This window comes from Oncorhynchus mykiss, chromosome 18, assembly GCF_057628025.1.
Source record: "Oncorhynchus mykiss isolate SJ-2025 chromosome 18, ASM5762802v1, whole genome shotgun sequence".
Taxonomy (NCBI): domain Eukaryota; kingdom Metazoa; phylum Chordata; class Actinopteri; order Salmoniformes; family Salmonidae; genus Oncorhynchus; species Oncorhynchus mykiss.
In genome coordinates, this window is record NC_143039.1 from 76,169,810 (window position 1) to 76,186,157 (window position 16,348).

The 16,348-nt window shown below is 43.1% G+C and overlaps 1 protein-coding gene across 3 annotated transcripts in view; it reads right to left on the bottom strand.

The window, feature by feature from the left end:
* Nucleotides 1–1,118: 1,118 nt before the first annotated feature.
* LOC110496747 (cytosolic 5'-nucleotidase 1A) overlaps nucleotides 1,119–16,348 on the bottom strand; it is a 60,464-nt gene continuing 45,234 nt past the window's right edge. For 2 of the 3 annotated variants that reach the window (XM_036953600.2, XM_036953601.2), the window contains 4 exons: nucleotides 15,216–15,345; nucleotides 6,592–6,714; nucleotides 4,177–4,361; nucleotides 1,119–3,949 (listed from right to left, as the gene is read on the bottom strand). In XM_036953600.2, coding sequence (XP_036809495.1) covers nucleotides 3,593–3,949; nucleotides 4,177–4,361; nucleotides 6,592–6,714; nucleotides 15,216–15,345 — 795 coding nt within the window. In that variant the 3' untranslated portion in view covers nucleotides 1,119–3,592. Of the gene's footprint in view, nucleotides 3,950–4,176; nucleotides 4,362–4,862; nucleotides 4,925–6,591; nucleotides 6,715–15,215; nucleotides 15,346–16,348 lie in introns of those variants that run through there. The other variant, XM_090209425.1, reaches the window with a different exon arrangement.

Genomic DNA, 16,348 nt, shown 5'->3' on the forward strand with positions numbered 1-16,348 from the left:
CAGATCGTATGTTGATAGTATGACCACGTACGGGATGTCCACGTGGAAAACTCAGACTATGGAGGGCAGTTGCTTATCCACAGATCGTATGTTGATAGTATGACCACGTAGAGCAGGTCCACGTGGAAAACTCAGACTATGGAGGGCAGTAGCTTATCCACAGATCGTATGTTGATAGTATGACCACGTAGAGCAGGTCCACGTGGAAAACTCAGACTATGGAGGGCAGTAGCTTATCCACAGATCGTATGTTGATAGTATGACCACGTAGAGCAGGTCCACGTAGAAAACTCAGACTATGGAGGGCAGTTGCTTATCCACAGATCGTATGTTGATAGTATGACCACGTAGAGCAGGTCCACATGGAAAACTCAGACTATTCAAATAATCTCTGGTAGAACTAAATGGTCTTTATCTACAGGTGTGGTGCCTTCAAATACTAAATAACATATATTCTCCCCCTTCATATACTAAATAACATATATTCTCCCCCTTCATATACTAAATAACATATATTCCTCCCCCTTGAAATACTAAATAACATATATTCTCCCCCTTCAAATACTAAATAACATATATTCTCCCCCTTCAAATACTAAATAACATATATTCTCCCCCTTCAAATACTAAATAACATATATTCCTCCCCCTTCAAATACTAAATAACATATATTCTCCCCCTTCAAATACTAAATAACATATATTCTCCCCCTTCAAATAATAAATAACATATATTCTCCCCCTTCAAATACTAAATAACATATATTCTCCCCCTTCAAATACTAAATAAGATATATTCTCCCCCTTCATATACTAAATAACATATATTCTCCCCCTTCAAATACTAAATAACATATATTCTCCCCCTTCAAATACTAAATAACATATATTCCTCCCCCTTCAAATACTAAATAACATATATTCTCCCCCTTCAAATACTAAATAACATATATTCTCCCCCTTCAAATACTAAATAACATATATTCTCCCCCTTCAAATACTAAATAACATATATTCCTCCCCCTTCAAATACTAAATAACATATATTTGAAGATACATTTGATTGTTAGTCTTTTCACTGTATTTCTACAGACAAACAAAGAAAAGATATCTATGCATTTAAATGTATCACAACAGAGATCTTTAATTACGCTTCTATTCAATATGTTGTTTAACACAAATTCATTCCAGAAGTTTTTCTAGTAACATTGCTGGTATATCAACGTATGACCAAGTTGACAATGTAGACTGTAGAATCAGGTACAGGGAGGTACTGTAAGTCTCAAGATGCATCAAGTTCTATAACGTCAGTGACGATGGAGGGAAACGACGGGAGGAAGCCATTTTAAACTACTGTTACACGCTCACATACCCTATCCCCTATATAGTGCACTACTTTTGAACAGGACTCTGGTCAAAAGTAGTGCACTACATACGGAATAGGGTTCCCATTTAGGATGCAACCAGGCACTTCCGTTAGCACTTCCTCCTTAGTTTTGTCATGCAGTTGAATTCGTAAAAACTTTATTGATCGTCTAGTGTTCCCTCAGAACAGACAGGTGATACACCATTTACATGTGTTAGAACCAAGGCACCAATGGAAACTCAGAGATTTAAAAAAAAACATTATGGTTGGTATTTATGGCTTTGTTACTTGGAGAAGACGTTTGTGAGATAATACAATTGTGTTATTTGTTATCTTCGGGGAAGATGACTAGCATGCAAGTGACCTCTTCATTCTTGAAGTTAATTACTTTTTTTTTTCACAGTGAGACAATTCGACACGAACAAATAAGGTCTATTAAATAATACATTACATCGCGTAACTGTTTCCATGTGTGCTACATATGTTCATTAATAGGTATGTCTTGTCGTGCAACTGTCAAATATAGTTATTTCACCCCATTCCTCTGTGCTTCTGGATCATGGCTTTTTTGATTCTATAAATAATAGAATCGATTCCCAATTCCGGAATACTTTTGAGGTGTTCCCACGTCTTTCAGTCGGTCAGTCTCATCCATGTGTTTTGAAGCACAGACACCAGGGTCCTTTAAGGCAGTCCAGATGCCATTCGTCATCTTGTAAAATATCATCCTGGTTACTATCAAGAGTTCACCTCTGTCTTCTTCTTCTTCTTAGGACGGACTGTGGAGAGTTCTGGAGCACCTGTAGCCTTTTCCCTTCGCTACAACCACAGCCATGGATCGGCCATTAAAAATAGCACAGGATGCATGTTACATCCCACAAATGTTGAAGAAAATAAAACAAGTTCAGTTCAAGTGAATGCATTTGCTCAAGTCATATGGGAAAGTAAAGCTTGTTGTTGACAGGCTATATCAGGTATGTAGAACTCTCCTCTGGTTCTATATCAGGTATGTAGAACTCTCCTCTGGTTCTATATCAGGTATGTAGAACTCTCCTCTGGTTCTATATCAGGTATGTAGAACTCTCCTCTGGTTCTATATCAGGTATGTAGAACTCTCCTCTGGTTCTATATCAGGTATTTAGAACTCTCCTCTGGTTCTATATCAGGTATGTAGAACTCTCCTCTGGTTCTATATCAGGTATTTAGAACTCTCCTCTGGTTCTATATCAGGTATGTAGAACTCTCCTCTGGTTCTATATCAGGTATGTAACTCTCATCTGGTTCTATATCAGGTATGTAGAACTCTCCTCTGGTTCTATATCAGGTATGTAGAACTCTCCTCTGGTTCTATATCAGGTATTTAGAACTCTCCTCTGGTTCTATATCAGGTATGTAGAACTCTCCTCTGGTTCTATATCAGGTATGTAGAACTCTCTGTTCCTGTATCAGGTATGTAGAACTCTCCTCTGGTTCTATATCAGGTATGTAGAACTCTCCTCTGGTTCTATATCAGGTATTTAGAACTCTCCTCTGGTTCTATATCAGGTATGTAGAACTCTCCTCTGGTTCTATATCAGGTATGTAGAACTCTCTGTTCCTGTATCAGGTATGTAGAACTCTCCTCTGGTTCTATATCAGGTATGTAGAACTCTCCTCTGGTTCTATATCAGGTATGTAGAACTCTCCTCTGGTTCTGTATCAGGTATGTAGAACTCTCCTCTGGTTCTATATCAGGTATGTAGAACTCTCCTCTGGTTCTATATCAGGTATGTAGAACTCTCCTCTGGTTCTATATCAGGTATGTAGAACTCTCCCGTGGCCAACCAAAGTGCTTATGATAACACATTCCTAAGGATGATTATAACGGCTGCACACACAGGATGCTGAGGAGGTGAAACAACCCCACTTATGTACAACACAAACACTTCTGAAATCTGGTGAAAAGCACATACTGTAATCAACACATATAAAATTATCGTCTATTAGGAGTAGTTCAATACCAAAACTTTACAGACTTTCTTCATTGTCTTCATTTTTAATTGATCTACCTTAGTTTTTACGAAGCTTACTGACTGAAAATAACCCTTTTCTTGTTTGTGACAATGACCTGGGGAAGATCAGATGTTCCATATGACTCTATATCTCCCTCTCTAAAAGTATTTAATCTCAGGTCTCTTCTTCTCTCTTAGTTTCTTCAATCTTTCACTTATTCTCTCCTTCCGCTATCTACTTCCCTGTGTTCAGGCTCTTCTTATGTGGGTGCTTCTGAGCGATCCCGTAGGGTACGTGAGCCGCGACCGTGCCCATCTCCGCCGCCCCTTCCACATGGAACATCTGGTCATCGAAGTAGATGTGGGGCCTAATCTTCTCCAGCATCGGGCCCTTGGGTGCCCCGGCCAGGAACAGAGCCTCGTCCGTCTCCAGGCCCCAGGCTCTCAAGGTCTTCAGGGCACGGATCCCTGAGCTGGCTGCGCTGCGGGCCGTCACCAGGTAGGTACGAATGGGACAGTCCAGACGGTGACCCTTAGCATAGAACTTCTTCTGGAGTTTACCAAGGGACGCTAGGAAGTCCTTAAGAGGGCCCTGAGGAGAAGCGAGGAGAGGAGAGGACAGGAGAGGAGAGGAGAGGAGAGAAGAGAAGAGAAGAGAAGAGAAGAGAAGAGAAGAGAAGAGAAGAGAAGAGAAGAGAAGAGAAGAGAGGAGAAATAAATAAGAACGTTTTTTTCTAATAAGCAGAGAGTTACAGGAATCTGAATGATAACAACGATAACAATCCAATATGTTTATTTTTCTGACATATGTCTACATACACGGTCCAGTAGAATGTCCTCGTTGTCTCTCTCGTGCTGGAAGAACCCGTCGAGGCCCTGGGCCTTGAAGATGCGTTCTGATTCGTCAGAGAAGAGGACAGCGTCCCCGTCAAAGGCCACTCTCAGCTGCGTCTGCGATACCTCTGTCAGCTTATTGGACATGAACATGGTGGCCGCAGCAATGCCTGAGGGAAAACATTAACATGATGGCCGCAGCAATGCCTGAGGGAAAACATTAACATGGTGGCCGCAGCAATGCCTGAGGGAAAACATTAACATGGTGGCTGCAGCAATGTCTGAGGGAAAAGATTAACATGGTGGCCGCAGCAATGTCTGAGAGAAAATATTAACATGGTGGCCGCAGCAATGTCTGAGAGAAAACATTAACATGGTGGCCGCAGCAATGCCTGAGGGAAAACATTAACATGGTGGCCGCAGCAATGTCTGAGAGAAAATATTGAGAAGATGAATATTAACATGGTGGCCGCAGCAATGCCTGAGAGAAAATATTAACATGGTGGCCGCAGCAATGCCTGAGGGAAAACATTAACATGGTGGCCGCAGCAATGTCTGAGAGAAAATATTAAGAAGATTAATATTAACATGGTGGCCGCAGCAATGCCTGAGGGAAAAGATTAACATGGTGGCCGCAGCAATGCCTGAGGGAAAAGATTAACATGGTGGCCGCAGCAATGTCTGATCTAAAACATTGAGAAGATTAATATTAACATGGTGGCCGCAGCAATGCCTGAGAGAAAATATTGAGACAGATGACTATTAACATGGTGGCTGCAGCAATGCCTGAGAGAAAATATTGAGACAAGCTCTTAAGGATTGGCCCCTTTTTTTCAATTTTTGCCTAAAATAACATACCCAAATCTAAATGCCTGTAGCTCAGGCCCTGAAGCAAGGATATTCATTTTCGTGGTATCATTTCAAAGGAAACATTTTGCAGTTTGTGGAAATGTGAAAGGAATATAGGATAATATAACACATTAGATCTGGTAAAAGATAATACAAAGAAACAAACATGCATCTTTTTTGTATTTTCTTTTGTACCATCATCTTTGAAATTCAAGAGAATGGGCATTATTAGGTATTATTCCAGCCCAGGTGCAATTCAGATTTTGGCCACTAGATGACAGCAGTGTATGCGCAAAGTTTTAGACTGATAAAATTAACCATTGCATTTCTGTTCAAAAGGTTGTATCAAGACTGCCCAAATGTGCCTAATTTGTTTGTTAATAACATTTCAAGTTCATAATTATGCACTCTCCTCAAACAATAGCATGGTATTATTTCACTGTAACAGCTACTGGACAGTGCAGTTGGATTAACAAGAATTTAAGCTTTCTGCCAATATCAGTCTATGTCCTGGGAAACGTTCTTGTTACTTATAAACTCATGCTAATCGCATTAGCCTTTAGCTCATCCATCCCACAGGGCAACCACCAATCCTGAAGAAGTTTTAAAGATGTCTCAGGGAAAACATTGAGACCGATTTAAAGATGTCTGAGAGAAAACATTTAGTCCTTGCAGGGCTGAAGCGAAGGGATAGACCAAGGGCTCTTTTCAGTCTCTACAGCAGTCCTCACATTTCAGGAACTAACTTCTGTCAACGGGCTTTTGTACCGGGGGTGAGAAGGGTGTGCTTCATAGTTCTCAACCGTTGTCTGTTCACTTGGGTGTGCTTCCACTGACTGGGCCTAAGTTTTACTATGAAACAATTATCTTATTTTAGGAGGATAAAATTATATTTAATCTTTTCACAAATATTTAATTTGCACAACAATTCCATGTGAATCTGATAACTAGAATGTGTAGACTTTCCACTATATAATTTATGTCATTCTGTCATCAGATATAATGTCCCGGACAACAACTGATCTGACATCATATTCTTTAAGTATCAACGGACACTTTCGACTGGTTGGATTAAAGAAATATTGTTCCTTTCCCCAACCTTTTTCTGCGGTAACAAAGAGTGGAGGGAGAAAGGGGAAACCTCACTCAACAGGGCAACATCATGACAGCAGGAACATTTTCCTTTAAATTTAAATCACACGGTATTAGAAAGGGTACTGTTTGTTTCCAAATGGCACTCTATTCCCTCTATAGTGCACTACTACCCTATAGACCCTGGTCTAAAGTAGTGCCCTACTACCCTATAGACCCTGGTCTAAAGTAGTGCACTGTTCTAAATTATACTTTAAAGTGTGTGACCTTTTGTTTGTGACCTTTTGTTTTGCAGTAATTAAAACTATTGACACGGTGTGTGCCTGTCCCACTCTGAAGGTCGGCAGTTCAATATCACTGCAGGACAGTTGACCTTTGAGTTTGGTCTATGGATTCCATGCTACAGTAGGAGGGTAGGGGTGTAATATACAGGTGAGGACAGGAAGTGGTGCGACTCACCTTCAGACAGCGCCTCCCTGACCTTCTCCGCATCGGCAGACAGGTACAGGTTGGTCTGCCACGCCTTTAGGTAGCCAATAGGTGAACTGCCTCCCGTCATACAGAACCTCTCAATGAACAGATCTGGGAGACAGAGAGAAACACATGTGGGTTCGTAAGGGCAAGCAGAAGGGAGCACTTCTTATTGGTCAAGTCCAGGCGTCTCCTCCCAGTTTCCTCCGCATAAGTGCTTAATGAAAAATGACACTGGTCATAACCTGAGGTCACCGTGCTACGCCAGTCAATTGAAGTGATCCCTCGGTACTGTTCTAAAATCAGATTGTATTCCTCCTAGGTCTAATGGTTAAGGTTATAATTTGGAATCTCGCCGTGTTACGCCAGTCAATTGAAGTGATCCCTTGGTACTGTTCTGAGATCAGATTGTATTCCTCCTAGGTCTAATGGTTAAGGTTATCATTTGGAATGAGTAAAGCTGATCCTCTATCTGTGTCTTTTGTCATTTAATTCCCCTTGAGAAAAAGTGTGAGCTCGGCATTAAAAGACAGCATAGCCCTTTAATTACCGTTGGGCCAACCTTCCAGGCCAAAGGTCAAAGGACATTTATAGAAGCTTTGAAGGGGTGGCAGGTAGCCGAGCGTTTAGAGAGCGGGCCAGCATTCGCTGGCTTGCCAGTTTCGTATTCAGGGTCCGATGGGAGAAAATCAGTCAGAGTGGTGAGCTGGTATCAACTCCTAGATGCCATGGCCTGCTGGTGTGCACTTGAGCAATGCACTTAACCCCCCCACACAACAACAGCTCCCTGGGCTTCCAGTGGGGAAGCCCCCCCCCCCTCCCCGCACCTCTCCAAAACTTAGATATGTGTCTTTCAGGGGGGTTGGGTTGAGAGCAGAAGTCCTATTTCGGTTGACTGTGTAATTGAGCACTAAATGCATGATAAATGCCATTTCTCTAGGGAGGATGTCTAATTTTCTGCATCCCAAATGGCACCCTATTCCCTATCTAGTGTACTACTTTTAAAGTAGAGAATAGGTTTGACATTTGGGACGCAAATAGATTCTCAGTATAGTTTGGCAATTTGCAATACACGGTGTCATCTGAGGTAAGGTGCAAGAACTGTCGAGTCAGAGTCAGGATTAGTGTGGGGGGGAATTAGTGTTATGAACTGACTGGGGAGGGTGGGGGGGGGATTAGTGTTATGAACTGACTGGGGAGGGTGGGGGGGGGGATTAGTGTTATGAACTGACTGGGGAGGGTGGGGGGGGGGATTAGTGTTATGAACTGACTGGGGAGGGTGGGGGGGATTAGTGTTATGAACTGACTGGGGAGGGTGGGGGGGGGATTAGTGTTATGAACTGACTGGGGAGGGTGGGGGGGGGGGATTAGTGTTATGAACTGACTGGGGAGGGCGGGGGGGATTAGTGTTATGAACTGACTGGGGAGGGTGGGGGGGGGATTAGTGTTATGAACTGACTGGGGAGGGTGGGGGGGGATTAGTGTTATGAACTGACTGGGGAGGGTGGGGGGGGGGATTAGTGTTATGAACTGACTGGGGAGGGTGGGGGGGGATTAGTGTTATGAACTGACTGGGGAGGGTGGGGGGGGGATTAGTGTTATGAACTGACTGGGGAGGGTGGGGGGGGATTAGTGTTATGAACTGACTGGGGAGGGTGGGGGGGGGATTAGTGTTATGAACTGACTGGGGAGGGTGGGGGGGGATTAGTGTTATGAACTGACTGGGGAGGGTGGGGGGGGGATTAGTGTTATGAACTGACTGGGGAGGGTGGGGGGGGGATTAGTGTTATGAACTGACTGGGGAGGGTGGGGGGGGGGATTAGTGTTATGAACTGACTGGGGAGGGTGGGGGGGGGGGATTAGTGTTATGAACTGACTGGGGAGGGTGGGGGGGGGATTAGTGTTATGAACTGACTGGGGAGGGTGGGGGGGGATTAGTGTTATGAACTGACTGGGGAGGGTGGGGGGGGATTAGTGTTATGAACTGACTGGGGAGGGTGGGGGGGGATTAGTGTTATGAACTGACTGGGGAGGGTGGGGGGGGGATTAGTGTTATGAACTGACTGGGGAGGGTGGGGGGGGGGGATTAGTGTTATGAACTGACTGGGGAGGGTGGGGGGGGGATTAGTGTTATGAACTGACTGGGGAGGGTGGGGGGGGGGGGGGTGATTAGTGTTATGAACTGACCTGGTTGGGGATTAGTGTTATGAACTGACTGGGGAGGGTGGGGGGGGGTGGGGGGGGATTAGTGTTATAAAACACAAGTTTTTTAACCAGACAATTTTGGATGTTTAAAATTGACTAAATAAACTTCTGACATGGCTAATGAGCATTAAAACAGTGGAATATCAAGACTTGTCATGTGTAATTGACTTTCTAGAAATGAAAGGATGAGATTTAGGATTAAGCAGTCATGATATACCTGAACTGTTTACTGTTGCTTTAAGATTTAGGGAAGTAGGGAGAGAGGGGAGGAGGGAGGTAGGGAGAGAGGGGAGGAGGGAGCTAGCTGCTGAATGTAATCTGATACAGGTGTACAGCAATGTGCTGAATTAATCTTTAGTCCTGACTCCTGGGCCAAGATGTACTGAGAGGGAAGAGGAGAAGCTCAACATGGATCAAGAGACAGATAGATACAGAGAGAGTGAGACAGAGAGAGTGAGACAGAGAGAGTGTGACAGAGAGAGTGTGACAGAGAGAGTGTGACAGAGAGTGAGACTGAGAGCGTGACAGAGATAGTGTGACAGAGAGAGTGTGACAGAGAGAGTGAGACAGAGAGAGTGAGACAGAGAGTGAGACAGAGAGAGTGAGACAGAGAGAGAGACAGAGAGAGTGTGACAGAGACTGAGACAGAGAGAGTGAGACAGAGAGAGTGAGAGAGAGAGAGACAGAGAGAGTGTGACAGAGAGAATGTGACAGAGAGAGTGTGACAGAGAGAGTGAGACAGAGAGAGTGAGACAGAGAGTGAGAGACAGAGAGTGAGAGAGTGACTGAGACAAAGAGAGTGAGACAGAGAGAGAGACAGAGAGTGTGACAGAGAGTGTGACAGAGAGAGTGAGACAGAGAGAGTGTGACAGAGAGAGTGAGACAGAGAGAGAGAGAGACAGAGAGAGAGAGAGGGGGAGGGAATAAGGAAGATGGGAGGAGAAGGGGGGAATAAGGAAGATGGGAGGAGAAGGGAAGAATGATGTTTGTTCAGAAGGAAAGGAGAGCGTGGAGATCTTTCACTAAAGGGTGGGACGGAGGACAAATGGGTCTGTCTACCTGACTGGGATGGATAGAACATAGAAAGAAAGGATACAAGTGATAGAGTGAGAGAGGAAGGAGTGAAGGTGATAACATTTCAGAAGGAAAGGAGAGCGTGGGGATCTTTCACTAAAGGGTGGGACCTGAAAAAGGTTATTATGTCCTGAGAGGATTAGCTGTCTGCAGTGTTTTATTTTGGGAGAGAGGGGTATGACTCGTAACCCATCTCACTCAAGCGCTCCGCTGTCCCTCCGCTGTCCCCTTCAGACAAAAAATACATTCAGATTTTTTTTGGGGGGGTGCCATGTTTCCAACAGTCTTGAGATCATCAAGATGAAGAAAAACACAACAAAAAGTTCTGATAGATCCTAATCATGCAGCCCCAACCCAGGAGAAATGGGTCCCTCCTGACCCACCATTGGGGACATGCTGCATAAACAACTACTGAAGCATGGTAGATATCCTACTCTGGGGATGGCCCAGTCATTGATGTTATTCTTTGATATCCTACTCTGGGGATGGCCCAGTCATTGATGTTATTCTTTGATATCCTACTCTGGGGATGGCCCAGTCATTGATGTTAATCTTTGATATCCTACTCTGGGGATGGCCCAGTCATTGATGTTATTCTTTGATATCCTACTCTGGGGATGGCCCAGTCATTGATGTTATTCTTCATATTAAACCGTTCATTGTCGTCTTTATGTCGTGTGTTCATTCGTTGTCTTCGTTATTGTCTTTCTATGATGTTTTCATTGATCTGGGCAGAGGATGAGGCCTGATGATATATATTAGGGCTAGATATCCCGTCAGCGGGACACCTGTTGACAACATCCGGTGAAATTGGAGAGCGCGCAATTCAAATAAATAATTTTGATATTAAACATTTATGAACATAAAATCATAAAATCGCAAATAGCGATTAAATAATCACTTATTTTATGGAAATATTCCTCTGTTTGCAATCCCAAGGGTCCCAGCTACAACATGAATAAGTAATTTTGTTAGATAAAATCCTTCTTTATATCCCAAAAAGTCTGTTAAGTTGGCGCCATTAATTTCAGTAATACCCTCGTTCAACATGCAGACAAAGGAATCCAAAAAACAAGTCAAACTATGTTTCTATTTAATCCTCAGGTACCCGAAAATGTAATTAAACTATAATATGTCATACAGAAAGAAGTATGTTCAATAGAAAAGTAAAATTAGCACGCGTGCGTCCTCATCGTTGCGCGCCGGCAGACTGATTTCAACTGTGACTCTCAGTACCAAAACTCAAAATTCTTCCTCGTTTTGGAAGAAACAAGCGTGAAACCTTGAACAAATACTGTTGACATCTAGTGGAAGCCAAAGGAACTGCAATCTGGGAGCTGGAATTGCACAGGACCCATAGATTTCCATTGAAAGAGCATGGGTTCTCAAAATAAATAAAAAATTCTGGTTGGTTTTTCTTTGGAATGAGGCCTGATGATATACTACATTAACAGGACGAGGCCTGATGATACCGCACATTGACAGGACGAGGCCTGATGATACAGTACATTGACAGGACGAGGCCTGATGATACAGTACATTGACAGGACGAGGCCTGATGATACAGTACATTGACAGGACGAGGCCTGATGATACCGCACATTGACAGGACGAGGCCTGATGATACAGTACATTGACAGGATGAGGCCTGATGATACAGTACATTGACAGGATGAGGCCTGATGATACAGTACATTGACAGGATGAGGCCTGATGATACAGTACATTGACAGGACGAGGCCTGATGATGCAGTACATTGACAGGACGAGGCCTGATGATACAGTACATTGACAGGACGAGGCCTGATGATACAGTACATTGACAGGATGAGGCCTGATGATATACCACATTAACGGGATGAAGCCTGATGATACAGCACATTGACAGGACGAGGCCTGATGATACAGTACATTGACAGGACGAGGCCTGATGATACAGTACATTGACAGGATGAGGCCTGATGATACAGTACATTGACAGGACGAGGCCTGATGATACAGTACATTGACAGGATGAGGCCTGATGATACAGCACATTGACAGGACGAGGCCTGATGATACCGCACATTGACAGCGCAGTAACACCAGTCTTCTGCCACAATATACTTTAGACTGCTAGGTATATGATTGCTCATACTGGAACAACTTCACTGACATCCAGACATCAAAGTCGTTTTCATGCCTGTAGTTAAGCCTTCTCACAGCAGTATCCTTTAGAGAAAACATGAATAAACATTATTTTACAAGAAGTTGTGTGTCCTGAGAAGATCTTACGAAACTGAAATCTAATTCCCTTGCAACCTGATAGCTCTCTAAGAGGGGAGACTTCTTTAGTGATTCTGATGGGGTTTTTCAAATCAGATCTCTCTCTCTCTCCTGCAAACAGGGGCACTGGTATTTGAATATATGCTATATAAATTATGTTCCACATTACAGAGCATGCCAATCATTCCATGTATTTATGTAAAGTAGATGCATGGAGTCTCTCGGAGCGATTATGTTGTCACGCACCCCAAAGAGCCAATCCACTGTCTACATTATGTTGTCACACACCCTAAAGAGACAATCCACTGTCTACATTATGTTGTCACACACCCCAAAGAGCCAATCCCATGTCTACATTATGTTGTAAAATAGCCAATCCCATGTCTACATTATGTTGTCAAAGAGCCAATCTCGTGTCTACATTATATTGTCAAATAGCCAATCCCATGTCTACATTATGTTGTCAAAGAGCCAATCCCGTGTCTACATTATGTTGTCAAAGAGCCAATCCCATGTCTACATTATGTTGTCAAAGAGCCAATCCCATGTCTACATTATGTTGTCAAAGAGCCAATCCCATGTCTACATTATGTTGTCAATTAGCCAATCCCGTGTCTACATTATGTCGTCAAAGCGCCAATCCCATGTCTACATTATGTTGTCAAAGAGCCAATCCCATGTCTACATTATGTTGTCAAAGAGCCAATCCCATGTCTACATTATGTTGTCAAAGAGCCAATCCATTGTCCACACAAGGATGTCAATTTTCACCTGCTCATACACAGTCAATCCCAAATGGCAACCTATTCCCTCTACCGTGCACTGCTTTTGGACAGTGTGCTATGCTTGCTGTTTGGGGGTTTTAGGCTGGGTTTCTGTACAGCACTTTGTGACTTCGGCTGATGTAAAATAAATACGTTTGATTGAATCAGGTTTAATTCGGGACGCAGCAGTAGAAGGTTTTCTAACGATCAATTAGCCTTTTTAAAATGGTAAACTTGGATTAGCTAACACAACGTGCCATGGGAACACAGGAGTGATGGTTGCTGATAATGGGCCTCTGTACGCCTATGTAGATATTCCATTACAAAATCAGCCGTTTCCAGCTACAATAGTCATTTACAACATTCACAATGTCTACACTGTATTTCTGATCACTTTGATGTTATTTTAATGGACAAAATAAAATAGCTTTTCTTTCAACAACAAGGAAGTGACCCCAAACTTTTGAACGGTAGAGTATATATTGTATGAGTGTCCAAAAAAAGCCCCTATCTTCTATAAAGCGAGTTGCATCCAACATTACTCATCACTTCTGCCTCTTGTTAAACCTATGCACTTGTGGCATAGACATCTCCTAATTCACTTCCACAATAAGGTTTTCATCCCGATCGTCACCATATTCCTTAAATAGTGCACTACTTTTGGTCCTCGGCGGTAGGTAGCTTAGCGGTTAGGAGCGTTGGGCCAGTAACCCGAAAAGTCTCTGGTTTGAATCCCCGAGCCGACTAGGTGAAGAATCTGTCGATGTGCCCTTGAGCAAGGCTCTAACTGCTCCTGTAAGTCACTCTGGATAAGAGCATCTGCTAAATGACTAACCTGTAACTGATATAGATAGGTAATACGGTGTGAGCTCTGGTCAAAAATAAAGCTCTGGTCACTGTAAAGGGTTTCATTTGGGATGGACCCTAAAGAACAGTTTGTCTTACAGAGTCGAATCTCCTTGATGTCTGGGCAGCCATCTTGTCCGTGTTTGTTTATTGTGTTCTCTAGAGAAAATGTCAGAGGTCAGGGAGTGTGGTTCGTGTCACACAGAGGACCACTGGAGAGATCTAACATCAGATGAGAAGACATGGAGGCATCTGTGAGCTCTGAATGAAGCCACTCCCCCTTCACTTGTTTTCATTGTTGTGACCCGGGAGTCTTTTGAATATGTTGGCGACCCATCAATAAAAAATAAATAAATACATAAATACATTTGTCTTGCCACAACCAAGGCTTTGCTTTAGCCGCGAACCCAGAGGGACTGGTTGGGACCCTTGGGATCTGACCCATTATTTGGGAAACAGCTTTGGTTTCTGTTTTGCGTTCGTTCACACACAGAGAGCCATTCTCTTATGGTTCATGGCATCTGGAAAGCTCTACGTGAAAGTGGTATATAGACGTCAGGTCAGTTTAGCAATTTCCCCCGAATGGTGAACAGTCAGACTTTGGAAGGGTAAGTCGACGATCCCCAGTCTGTGCCTACAAAAGTTCCAACTGAAATGTAAAAGGGTTCATTGGCTGGCCACACAGGGCTGGCCACACAGGGCTGGCCACACAGGGCTGGCCACACAGTGCTCGCCACACAGGGAAACCCTTTGAATAACCTTTTTTGATTCCAGGTAGAAACCATTTGATTTCCATCTATAACCACAGGGTTCTACATGGAACCCGAAAGGGTTCTACATGGAACCCGAAAGGGTTCTACATGGAATCCGAAAGGGTTCATCCTGGAATCGAAAAGGGTTGTCCCATGGGGACAGCCGAATAACCCCTTTCGGGACCCTTGTATTCTAGGCTTCTAGAATAAGTATATAGCGGTATGCAGTATTCGTTGCACACAATGAAAGCCCCAGATGTAGGGTCTTAATTTGACCAGTTTCTCACAGCAGGAAAATAATCCTGCAGCAACAGGAAATGTGAATTATTGTGTGGATTATAATGAATGGAAATTTTTGTAGGGTTTGATGAATGTTTGTTTTTAGGGCACACCAAGTCTTATATTTTAAAGTGGAAACTACAAAGTTTAGAAGCCATTAAAAAAAATTCTGCAACAACCGGGTGGTCAAATCAAGAACCTACATCTGCTGATATTTCCCAGATCTGAGAGACCCAAGGTAAGCTAACGCTGATACCTGTGACACATTGACTGGGGCAGCACACGTGCTCTCTTGAGGGTACGCTAGTTTCGCTATGAACTGTTGGACAGTGCGTGCTTGTGCCTGTTTCGTGCAGGTAGCACACCCTAACATGCGTGCATATGCCTCCGTGTGAGTGTGCTAAGTGTGTGTGTGTGTAAGACTCACTGTGATGGTTGATGGTATTGATGAGTCTGACTCCTACATGGGCGTGGTTATAGGTTACCAGGACGATGTCAAACAGTTCTTCACTCTCTGGGTACAGTTCTCTCAGACGGGCATTCACCGCCTCCAACGCCTGACGGAAGAGCAGACGAGAAAACAGAATTATGGGTAATGTAGTCAGCGTATGTGTTAGCGTTCACTGCCTCCAACACCTGACGGAAGAGCAGAGGAGATCACAGGATTATGGGTAATGTAGTCAGTACATGTCATAGCATGCAAATCAATATCACCGTCTCCAAGGCCTGATGAGATAGCAGGGGAGAGCAAAGGATTATGGGTAATGTAATCAGTACACTTGTAATAGCATTCGGCATACAGATCAATAGTGAAAGAGTTCCATCTCGTTCAGACCCTGGAGATAAAACATTCTAAATCAATGTAACATCAGCCACTGTGTTCCCATGGTTACGGATGCACGCTTTACCCATGTGATATGAGTCAATGAGCCAAAACAAGTCACGGGATGTGTCTGTGTGTTACTGCGACAGTTCCTATTAATTTTTCTGTCTCTCAAAGTCTTTGGGGAAATAGTTTTTTATTTTACCTCTTACTCAATATTATTTTATTTACATTGCATTTTTATTTCAGCGATGGTACTTAAAACCTCTTAAGGATACAACCCTTTTTTTCTCTCCAAATTTTGCCTAAAATGAAATCCCCAAATCTAACTGCCTGCAGCTCAGGACCTGAAGCAAGGATATGTATATTATATTATTATTATTATTATTATTATTATTATTATAGGATATGTATATTCTTGCTAACGGGAAACAGTTTTAGGTTTATGGAAATGTGAAAGGAATGTAGGAGAATATAACACAATAGATCTGGTAAAAGATAATACAAAGAAAAAAGTTATAGTTTTTTATACCATCATCTTTGAAATGCAAGAAAAAGGCCAAAATGTATTATTCCTGCCTAGATACAATTTAGATTTCGGCCACGAGATGGCATCAGTGTATGTCCTCAGTACTCTACCACCTCAGTACTCTACCATCTCAGTAATCTACCAGAGTTTATGCATTTCAGTATCTCTGCCACCTCAGTACTCTACCACCTCAGTACTCTACCACCTC